This window comes from Agelaius tricolor, unplaced genomic scaffold (assembly GCF_023055355.1).
Source record: "Agelaius tricolor isolate 1412-34295 unplaced genomic scaffold, bAgeTri1.0.p SCAF_1, whole genome shotgun sequence".
Classification (NCBI taxonomy): domain Eukaryota; kingdom Metazoa; phylum Chordata; class Aves; order Passeriformes; family Icteridae; genus Agelaius; species Agelaius tricolor.
Genome location: NW_027269261.1, coordinates 80,448,508 through 80,460,560, shown reverse-complemented (window position 1 = coordinate 80,460,560; position 12,053 = coordinate 80,448,508). Strand labels below are relative to the sequence as shown.

Here is a 12,053-nt window from a genome sequence, read left to right as displayed (position 1 = left end):
GGGTACTCTGATGTTGGCTCTGTAAGGCTGTGGAGTGGATACTTCATTTTAAATCTTTCAGTATCCATGTGAACTAAGAGGCACCTGTTGAATTCATGTGATATATTAACTTCAGCTAAATGATTCATGTAGTTGGGACCTGATTGCTTAGCTCTGAAATTCTCATGTGTAGTAATGGATGTATATTCTTTAACAAAGAATATATTTTGTGTATTATATAATATTGTATATTAGTATTTATATTAATATTAATTGATGATGTGTGACAGATCAGCTTCTGTCTCACTTGATTTATATTTTAGTTCTGAAATTGTATATAATTATTGACTTTTTTTGTCTGTCCTACAATGAAGTCTTGAATATTGACTTGTCAAGGAAAGACCAATATGTCCTAGTATGTGAACTCTCTGTTAGGTTACCATATTTTCTGTCAAATACCATTGTGACTGAAGATGAGTTACACAGACAAGTAGCCTGTAAATTTTTCTCTCAAAACATTCCAAGAGTTCATTGTAGGGGAGGGAGTTATTGTGTTATTTTGCAATTAGTTACAATGAATAAAAGTGTTTGGTTTTTCTATTTAGTCATAATTGAATGGAGAAACGATAACCAAAAGGTTTAGGGCTAAAATTCTGGAGTGGTAATTCTGATTTTGTAGTTTTACGCCAGTGTTGTGATCCCATAGAGGATTACATTGTTTTACAGATTGTGAAGTATCAATTGAATCGAACAAAGGCTGCAAATTTGTTATTTTCAGATCTTTTCAGATCATTTCAGAGAAATGCAAAGCTAAGTACTCTTTGAAAATTACTGCAGAAGAGGAATATGTTGTCCTTTTCCGTGCAACTAAGATTTTTATTGTGTATAAGCATTTTTTTAAAAATTGAAAAGGGCTGCTGTTGTTGTCTAACAACTCCTAAAAGAAGGCAATGAATTGGGAGTGTTAAAGGACACTAAATACCAACTAAAAGACTATGTTATGTATCTGAAATAGAACTAACTATGCTTCTAGTATTTATAAGAAAATTTAGTTTCTACTTTTTTCTAACTTTTACTGTTATGTGCAAGAGGATTGAAAACAGGTTCCTACTGAACTCTTTGTAAGCAGCAAGAGGGTATAAGTACAGCTGGATTAAGGTTGTACTTAGTCATACATTGCTAACCTTTGTGGAATCTGATGGTGATGTAATCAACTCCTGTATTTCTTGCTGAACAGGAAAGGTGAGAAATTTGGGGGATTTGTATCTGTGAAAAATAAGCAGAGTAATAAGAGCCTGTATAGATAGGCTGCTGTGTACCTTGTGGGGCTGCAGCTGGATCTCCCTGGCACAGCTTCTGCTGGGGGAGCAGCAGTGCTGCCCTGCCACCACCAAACTGCTCTCCATGCACAACCAGCTGCTTTACAGCCAGCCCTGCTCCTCCTCTGTGCAGGGCTGATTCCTGCCACGGCTGTTCAGTCAACATGCAGGAAAAAAGTTCGTGACAAGTTTTTTGCTTTTGGGCATTTTTTTTGAAAATATATTTATGTGGATTTGCAATAGGCTTTCCTGCAAGAATATTCAGGATGATCTCACTATATTATTCAAGTAACATCAAAGCACTATTAAATATGTGACTTTTTTATTCTCCATATGAATATATAGTGTCACAAGTGTTTTCCATGTAAGCACAGTGAAGGTTGCCTAGTATTTTTAAAAATACTCCTCAGCCTGAAAAATACAGCTGTCAAATGGTCCTAAAAGACCTAAGCAGTGTTTTCCTCAAATGCCCATCATATTTGCACTGTAAAAATATTTCTAGCTTGTCTTAACATTTTATATTTTTATTTATGTTAATCAGATGAATTGCATAATTGGACTTGTCGAGTGGTGAAAAAGATTGGTATTGGAGAAGTGGATTTCCTGACTCTAATGCCTGGAAATAAGTCAACAAGAAAAGTGAAATATGATGTTCTTGCTGCAGCAGTTATTGTAGTTGTGCTCAAATTATTGTTTTTATTAGATGATCACTATGAATGGTAAGTGTACAGACAAATCTGTAGCAACCCTCAAATTTCAAGTAGTGCAAATGCTTGTCTCCGATTGTTCTTTCTTTAGAGTTAAATTTATACTACTGGAATTTCACTTAAGTTCAGTAGCTTAAACCATACACTTGAAGGCATTTTAGACATTAAATATTAATTACTTTTAAAATTTGTTGGGTTGTATCTGATACTTGGAATAAAATTAGGATGACATTTTTATCTGTTGTATTTGAATTTCATGTGAAAAGTGCAGTATTTGGATCTACAAAACAGCCTGATTTTTAAAATTTTTTTACAGGTTACTTTCAGAGTTTGCTGAAGAAAGAAATAAAAATAACACAGAAGGTATATAAATATTCTGGTAGAAGCAGTGTAATGATTTTGTAAATGAAACTGTTTTGCAATCAGGGTTAGAAAGACTTTTCTTATTGATCATGAAAATGTGTTTTTGTCATTCATTAAGGGGAAATTTTATTCAGAGAAAAGAGTAGATCCTGTTCATGTAAAATGGCCTCAGTGTACCTGCACAATTCTTTTTGTTTGGGATAGGGGAGTTTGGTACACATTTTGCTGGGTCCCTCTCTACTTCTGCTTGTGCATGTTTGCCTCTTGGTTTAGAGTTTTATGTGTGGTAGGTGGAGATAAATGGATACACTGTGAAAAGGGAGCACACTTTGATCGTAAATAGCAGATACTTACTAGGGGCATCAAACCACATTTATGATAAAATCCAAACTTGTTTAGTCTTGTTAAATAAAATGTCTTAGTGCGGAACATATTTCAGATGTAATCTAGTTTCTTAGTCCAAATAATCCTGAGAGAGTGTGGAAAAGCTAGCAGCAATTAAGATGGAGAAGATAATGGTGTGAACATGGTTCTTTGAGGGCAGAAAGACCAAATCAAAGATTAGAAATCTTCAGGAAGATGTTCCATGGCCCGATCCAAATCACAGTTGAAGATAAGATCCAAGATGTGTTGCAGCGGTTTATCTGTAAGGCCTTTTATCCAGTTTTGGGTCATTTTGACCCTTCTGATGCTTTGTTTAATAAAATTATGGTGTTAGTCATGTGTGACTCAATTACTGCTAAAACTAGAGACAGTTGTCCCTGTTAACTAAAACTGGTAATTTTCACATTCAAGTGGATACTCAAATTTATGGTGGATTTTTTATTTTCCTTTCTACTTCCCTTGAAAACTTGGAGTACATGATAGTGACAGGAGTGGGGAGTTGTGCAACTGCTTTACAAGCTGAGGCTCATTAATGTCTTAATGGGGTTTCTCCCTTATTAACAAGTCTCATTGCCCTTGGGAATTAACAGCTCATTCTTTGCCCACTTTTTTGCTTTAAAATCTGCTGGTGCAAATGATCCATGTGCTGTGTTTTGTTGTCCCTGTGCTTTAGATGTCGGGGTGATGGTGAGCAGCTGCACAGAGGAGCTGATGTGAGAATTTTTGTTAGATGACTGATCAGTGCCAGAGCTCAAAACTGCCTCTGGCATTTTCCCAAAGTTAGAGTGCTTAAATGAATAATGGTTAACACTGAGTTTTAAAGATTCAATTTATGTTGACTCCATTCTCAACTTAACTATCTATTTTCTAGTCAATTTTTTTTAAATTAAAAAATAGTATTTCAGCTCCTACATTTCTTCAAACCACACTGGAAGCAGTACAATAGATAGTTATAGTTACCTATCATGTGTGTTCTGTGAACTGCACACATCCACAATATGGGTTTTGTTCAAATAAAAGGTGATTGAGATATATATAGATGTATATGTATGTGTGTATCAGAGCTGTGTATTTTCCAGTCAGCTCAGCTACATGAATGTCAGACCAGCTGTACTGGCCAGGTGAAGAGTTATTACAGTGTAGCATCATGTCTCTTACAATGGGTTTGTATGTGACATAATAATTCATATAAAGTTTAACACCAATTTCTACCACCTCCCACACTGCTCTCCCAGCAATTTAGGAGTATTTACTTAAACCTTGGGGTTTATGGAGCTGATAAAAGAAGTTGTATCCAGACCTTTGAATTTCAAGGACTGCTGAGGGGTCTTTGTTCCTTTCATATGTCTCTTGCTTTTTGAGACCATCTATGATTTTAGAATGTAGACATTCTGAGGCAGGATAATACAAACAGCAGAAATGCAAATAATAGAAAAGGTACATAAGTTTGATTGTAAGAACAGTGTATGCACCTTCAGGAGAGTTTGAACAGCTGGCTGGCAAAGCTGAGCATGACGCAAGCATTGCATGCAGTGCAGCTCGGGCCATGGGGAAATGCAAAGTCTGGTTAATTCACAATGCAGATATTCCACCCACAGGGATAAGAGTTGATTATTTTTAAATATATAAGTCTACACCATATTTCTGTTTGGAATTCTTATCCTTACTGTACCCAGTTGGTCTGCTTCAGTCTTGTGCCTCTTTGGAGGATCAGTGATAAAGGTGCTGCTATATGTCCTATGTCTTCATGTTTTTATGTGCCCTGGTAAATACTTGTTCACATATCAACAGGTTTCTGTGCTCCAAACCATGAGAGGCTGATATGAAGTGAAGACCATTGTCTAGTTTATCTTTCCAATCTTGTAAGATTTCAGAGGTAGTGGGATAGACAGTGGGGAGCTGGTGAAACTATGTGAAATTTTGCATCTGATCTTCTTTAGATTTTATTTGTTTAAACTTAAGCTTGATGCATAGTTTCATTAATCCCTTGAATTCAACTTTGAAACAGTTGAAGGCCACTCCACACAGTGGAGAACTAGTTGATTTGGTAGAGAGGAGGTAGTTTCTAGGCTTACCTTTCCAGAAAAGAGGGAAAAGGTTTGACTTGTGCTCAATCAATGAAACCTAAGATATGGGGCTTCTTTGCACTTCCTATGACATGCTGTTCTTTCATTCCATTTCTGTGTTTCTCTTTTTTACAGAATTATTAGATCAAGTATATTTTCTTTAAGCACATAGCATTCCGGTTAGTTTGTATACAGGTGCAAGATGCAGGGTCTAACTGCTTGGAGACCTTCTCTGTCATTTCTTTCCAAACTAAAGTGTGTATGTTTTATTCAGGGGGGCCATATTTTGAATTCAGGAAGTGGTATGAGGTGGTAAAACATTCCTTGGATGTGGAGCAAAAGAAACTGGATGAAGAAAAAGCCAAGTAAGAGGCTTTTAAGTACTTCTTTTTTAAGGTAGACAGTTCTGTGTGAACTTCTGATCCCTACAGAAATAAAAAAAAGTTAGAAATTTGTTCCATATATCCATTCACCAAGCTTGAGTGAATAGAATGAGTAAATTACTGTTTTAATTTTCTATTTATACTCATAAGCTTTATCCAGGTTATTTATTAAATGCTCACTTACTGTGAAAAATAGCTTATACAGCTGAACAATTAACTGATTACAGTAGATCTAGGCTAACATGCCTTGGTTTGCCTGCTCAGAAAAAGATTTCCTTTATATGTTGGAGGGGCAGTGGCTCTTTATAGCACTAAACATTAGATTATTTTGATTTTGATTTAAAACTTTAGCAGTATTTGTAATAATTTATTATTCATTTATTCATTTGGTCCAGCTTTCTTTTTGTTAACAATTCTTATGTCTCTTACTGGTAGGTATCTGTGGAGATGTGAAAAGCCATTGTTTTATTCAGTCAAGAATAAATCTAAAGTTCTAAAGAGAAGACGTGAGTAAACTTTGTTTCTTCCCAGCAACACAGAAATCTGCTCTAACTTCTCCCATCATAGATCTTCAGCTGTGACTGATAACATTTACATCTTAAAATATTTTGTCTCCTCTCTTTCATCTCTGGGTACAATTAATGTAGTACTGTTTTACAAGCTGTGGCTGGAATTTTTCAAACATGCACAGCTGAAACTGCCTTTGCCAGTCTTCCCAGCAACCTACTGAGCCATGTCCTCATCTTCTCTAGTTTGCCTTTATATCACTGTTCCTCATGAGTTGTCGCTCTTCTTTCCTATCTGTTTCCTCCTTTAGTTTCTTAAATGCTTTGGTATGAATATGCCAGTATGTCCTTTAGTAGATCTTGCATGTCCCTCTTCTCTCCCACTCCTTGCAATCCTCTGCAAAAAGCAAGGAAGGCTTTACTTGCGTAGCCAGCAGCATGTGGTCAGAAAGCAGGTACAGTTGCTGAATTTTAGTAGGTCTGGAAGTACTTGTGAGAAGTTTCTGGAGTTTCTATTGACATAAAAGCAAAGAAACAAAACCACAAAACCCCAGTTGTCTGCAGAAATAAGGAAAACCAGAATTTTATTCAGCCAAATTAGATCTGGAGTTCTTCATTCTACATTTTATGTTATCCAGAAAGCAGCAGGTATTTGGAGAGAGATATTAAGTATGGCAAGTGGTATTTTTCTTTTTATATATTCTTTCAGTTTCTGGAAGTGACTGGTTCAGGGACTTCTAAACAAGTTGTATAATCCTATTTGGTTTGAATTACACATGTTGGATTTCTCCTTCAAGAATGCAGTGGGGGTTTGTTTAAGTACTTACTCTTCAAAATCCTGTTGGAGTGATCCTGCCGTCAAGTCATGTTCCCTGGAAAACCATGTTTAGATGTATTCATTTCAAGCTGATTATTTACTCAGATGCCCTTTAATTCCTGCATTTATAGGAAAAGAGATTCCTCTTCTGGCTCTGCTTCTCTTGGAGCTAGAAGAGGACCACTTAGATTATAGAGCTTTATCATAATGTTGTGAGCAGGAATATCACATAATTGCAACTGGGCAGGATTGATCTTAAAGCAAATGTACCACACTAGAGACGGTGCTCTAGAACACTTATGTGCCAGGTACAGGTTTTCAGAAACCTTCCTAAACTTTTGATTTTGATCATAGGTTTTAGTGTCATCTTGAAAGATAAACTTCCCAGTCCTTGGATTATTTTAGGAGGTTTTTTTCCTGTGGTTTTTTTTTTTTCAATACATGAATGAGTTGCTTTAAATACAGCTCATTAAAAGCAGTTAAATCTCCAACAATGTTTTTTAACCTGCTTTTTATCCTAGATAAACAAGGCATAGGCAGTCATATAGTGTGTGCTGATCTATCATGATACCTTCTTTCCCTTCTCAGCCTCAATAACTTAGGAGAGCTTGTCGTTCATCCACTAGCAGCAGGCAAACATAGAATGGGTTTTTTTTATTGTTGGGGTTTTTTATCAGTTGAAATTTGCACCATGAAAAGCTTAACCTTCAATCCATGTGTATATGAATGTGCTTTCTATCAAATGGATTTTACAGGTTTTACTTGCAGGAATGTTTTAGAGTGCCCCACTACTAATATCATTAGGTATAAAAGACATGGCATTTTGAATTATGTTTCAAAATGTTTCACTAAAACCTGCAAAGAAGGTGGCTGAGATAACCTAAAGACTTCCCGGATTTCTCAGTCTTTCATGCAGAGGTTAAAAAAAAAAATTAAAAAGCACAAATACCCCATTTTCTCCTTGTCACCTCTAACCAGTATTCTGGTACCTAGTACTTTTACATTTGTTTCTTTTGTTTCTCTTTGCACAGAAATGGTTGTGAATTTACAAAATCAGTTTGGCAAGCTGTCTGGTTCAGTGCAACGTGCTGAAAAGCCAAATCCTTCAAGTTTTCAGTTAAGTTGGTCTGAAGAAAACACAGATGGGAGTTGTTTTCACGGGCATAGCCTGAAGGGAGTTTTGCAAGAAAAATGTGGTTTACTGACAACCATGAACCCTGACTATTGGCTGTGTACAGTTAAACTGTGTAATGAGAAGTAAGTATTCACATTTTTGCTAAATACATTTTAGAAAGTTCTCATGAAAGTAAAGTCCTGTACATATAGTTTTGCAAATGACAAATACAGGGTGTGTGCACGGCTATGTGTTCACATACAGTTACAGTCATTTCTAGAAAGGGGTGTGTGAGGAATGGATAGTCTTGGACTGTGACTAGACAAACTGTAACATGAAGAGTGATCAAAGTGAGTTTATGAGAAGAGAGGAGATGAGACAAAATCAACAACTAGAGTCACATGGCAAGAGTAGCAGCTAGATGCAAATACCCACTTCATTTCTTTACAGTGTTTTATAAAAATATTTGTGATGCAACTCTACAAAGAATGGAAAAACAGTCCCATTCCTCTCCTCCCTGGATTCTAAAAAAGCACAGAAAATTAATTTTCTAAATCATATACTATATGATTTTTTGATGGCCTTAATCACAGTGACTTCTGGATCGTATACCAGACTTTGGTTCTGCTATTGGTTGTATTATGAAACCCTAATCCAGAAGAGGAATGTACTGGTAATATCAGTGAAGAAGATCAACTCTGTAGCTAGCTTGGAGTCTCCTGAATTTCTCATGTATGCTATTGAAAAGTGGTTTTTTTTGAAAGAAGACTTGGTTACATTCATGTGAAATGAGTTACATTCATTTGTCTCCTGAGTCACATATGAAATTTTTATCTGGTATATAATTTGAAATGGTATTCAGAGATCAATACCCCCTATGCAGTCTTAGTGATACGATCCTGATTTTAAAGCATTCCATTCCCTTTGAGAATAGCTGGGTTTTACGAGTATGCTTTTTTCTGTCCTTCGATGGATTTATTTGCTTATCTTTATTTTCCTTTTCACATTACTTTTCACATATCCACAGTGACATAAATGGGTTGGAATAATGTAAGCACAGTGTTACATTACAAGAGGTTTAGTTATATGGATTCATTCTTTTGTATGAATAAGAACTTTTTTTTTTTTTAAGGGAGTAGAGGTAATAATCCTTTTACCACAGATTTGCGTAAATCTTATGTACACATTGAATGAGTGGATATTTCGGTGTATGCTTGTGTGAATAATCTTCCATGCAAAGTCTGTTTTTAAACCTACATTTTCATATGTAATATATTAAAATGTTAATGGCAAACTGTCACAGCCTTCATGAAACAAGATTTGAATTTAAATTCTTACCGGTTAAATTTCCCATTATATCATTTGCAATGCAAGTAGTTAAGTATACATCTGACACTTACTTAACATTGGAAAACAACATGTACTCCCTCAGATATGAGGGTTTATCCTCTGTGTATGTAGAATGGAACTAAAAAAAAAATATCTTACAAATTCTCTTCATTTAAAAATCAGCATGGCCTAACAGGGCTGCTATAATGCTTTATTCCTGGGACTGAAGTATGATTACAGTGTGAGCAAAGCTGAGATCAGACAAATCATTGATTAAATGCTTTTATGTTTTATTTTAAAACTTTGTTTTAAACTGGATTCTAAACTGATTTGCTGTTCTATTTATTATTTTCTATTATTCCATTTATTATATTCTATCTAAACTATTTGCTATTACACCTAAGTCTTTAGGTGACAGGAGTTGTACTCAATGTTCATAAAGCTCTTTCCAAGCTGAAGGACTGTAGAATTCTATACGTGACGAGGTACTACAGTGTATGAAAAATGTTGTATATGCTTTTGGGGGGTGTCAGGTAGGGCAGAGGATGGGATGTATGGCATGAGAGACCTAGTTTCAGGTTTCCAATGTGCCAGACTTTGGGAGGCTTTGAACAGACTGTGCTCCCTGAAGTGCAGCTTGCATGGCACTCAGGACGGGTCTGGCTGTTCCTCCAGTTTGAGGTAAAATGTAAATGTTTGCTGGGCCAGAGGGAGCGAGCAAATGACTTTATAGTCTAGTAATTAGCACACTTACCTGTAAATTGGGACAGACAGATCCCAGTCGTTGTTCTGGTGAATATTTAAGACAGCTGCTCTGAATCAGACACAGGGAACATTTAAACTGCTTCTCCACATCCCAAGGCAATACTGTTAAGTTAGAAGATGTATAGGGTTTATAGGTGAATATAGCACCTGAACCCCCATATCAATGTACAGTGTTTTTATTTAAAAATTGAAAGTTTGTAGTATTTTAAACTAAATTTGAGCCTTATCCAGTTTGGTGGTTTTCCAACCTAAGTTGGTGAATTTAATGTTTACAGAGCTATCTCTGCAGCTTGTCCTCTGTGTCATCTTTTGTTCAGTCTGACACTTGTTACCAGCAAGTCTAGTCTGCTATTTTCATTATATACTTCATCAATAAAAATCACCTCATCATTTTCATTAACATTTTGACCACAAAAGCTACAAAATAATGAAGCAGAAGGCTGCTACAGCACTAATTACTTTCTAGACATGTAATTTGTATTTAGCACACAAAGGCAATGGACAATAGATGAATGGGTTATTATCCCATGACATAGTGTCAGGAAGATGAGAGGGGGAACCCTGTGGAGAGAGAAGAACAGAGTAAAGAACCTAAGGTGTCTGAATTGGATAGTCTTAGAAATTTGAAAGATAGGGTGAGGTAGTCATTTTAATACTTTGCTACATTTGCTAAAACCTGGAAGAACAAACAGTGATTCCATTTAGTCCTGAAAGTCAAAAAATGTATTCTTTGCCTGGCTGTGTAAGATCCTGATTCATAGTGCAAGAAGCTATAGTGGCTTTTTCTTCTTAGTGTGTTTGCACCAGCTCTGAAGATACCTTAGTTCAGTCCTATACTTCATGGTTTTGCTGGAGTGGATCACTTCACAGGACTCAACACTGTAAACTAGAATTGTGATTTATGCTGTTGGTAAAGTGTAAACTTTGTCTCTAATTACAGTTTAATATATAAATGCTAGCTAAATACTAAATGCACTTGTAATTTAGGGCTTTTGTTTTCTCCCCATTTCTTTTCAGATTGTGTGGTCATCTGGCTCATTACAGAGAAGTGGAGTTTCCCCAGAGTTATCATTTTGTGTTAGGGTTGTTCTCTTTTCTTCTGAGGATTCAACCCTCTTATATCCATGACGAGGTGTGTATGATAGAACACAGACTTTTTAATAAAAAACTTTGTAAAAAACTAAAATACAACACAGTGCTAAGGAAGTTAAAAAGGCCTAAAACCTCCAGTATTAAACCCATGTAAATTAGTTGTTTGGATCCCAAACCATGGTATTACATCTGAACTTACACTGATTCTTTTGTCTCATGGACATTTTTTGTAAAGATAGGAGTGCTGACATCTACTACTGTACTTCAGTTTTAGTGTCATTTTATCTATAATTTAAGTCACTGTTACTGGGAAACTGCCAAGGAAACTGTTAATTACCATTTATTTCATTAATTTGCATCAGAGCCAACAGGAAGCTGTGAAATTACCATTTTTTGGGGCATAAGTGTACATATTTGGAGTGTACTGGACATGACATTAGCATCTAATTACATGGTGAGATTTTGCAATTAAAATACCTATTTTTTTACCTACCATTGTATGACAGTAAATATATTTCTAGAAAATAATGTTTATTTTGTTTTTAAATACTATGTTAACAAATAAAAGAAGCAGCTGTTTAATGTTGTCATTGCAGTCAGTTTTTTCTTTATTATTTCTAAACAGCATTCCAGTTGTTCTGGAATAACTCTGGCATTGTTTTCTACGTTTCCTTGCATACTGTATATTTCCCAGTCTCTTCTTGTGCCTGAGACTGTCATTTAGGTTAACACCTTTCAGGTCCAAGTTCCATTTCAGGCTTCACAGATTTTGCAGATATTTTTGTACCTAGTATAAAATCTGATCCTAACTGCCAGGTCCTCCTGTCATTCTTCTTTTGCAAGTCTACTGTTAAAGCCTTGAATTTCTTCTGACCACTTTATAATGCAGCATCTTCAGCAGCTTGTGCCCTGGCCATTCCACCAGTTTCTCATGCTGGATCTTATTTCTGCACCATATTTTTATACTGTCCCAGATGACATGTAAATGAAGTTGGGTGCTGCCATTACATGAAAGACACCGTAACAATATAGATACATATGTTGAACCTAGATGCTGTGTAGATACCCAGATGAATAATGCTGCTTGCACCTGAATGAAATTAAAGTCATCATTTCCAACCATCAGTACAGAGCACAGAATTTACCAAATCTGTTTGATCAAAACCAACAACTATTTCTAAGCATTATTATAATTAAGAAAAATGGTGCCTGCCGACTTGACAAAGAGT

The 12,053-nt window shown here is 35.8% G+C and overlaps 1 protein-coding gene across 1 annotated transcript in view; it reads left to right on the top strand.

Annotated features, from left to right (window-relative positions):
- Positions 1 to 11,406, top strand: part of TAF1B (TATA-box binding protein associated factor, RNA polymerase I subunit B) — a 45,701-nt gene extending 34,295 nt beyond the window's left edge. Inside the window, exons 10-15 of the mRNA XM_071440989.1 lie at positions 1,840 to 2,017; positions 2,322 to 2,368; positions 5,093 to 5,183; positions 5,637 to 5,707; positions 7,556 to 7,781; positions 10,750 to 11,406. Coding sequence (XP_071297090.1) covers positions 1,840 to 2,017; positions 2,322 to 2,368; positions 5,093 to 5,183; positions 5,637 to 5,707; positions 7,556 to 7,781; positions 10,750 to 10,978 — 842 coding nt within the window. The 3' untranslated portion in view covers positions 10,979 to 11,406. The remainder of the gene's footprint in view (positions 1 to 1,839; positions 2,018 to 2,321; positions 2,369 to 5,092; positions 5,184 to 5,636; positions 5,708 to 7,555; positions 7,782 to 10,749) is intronic.
- The last annotated feature ends 647 nt before the right edge of the window (positions 11,407 to 12,053 follow it).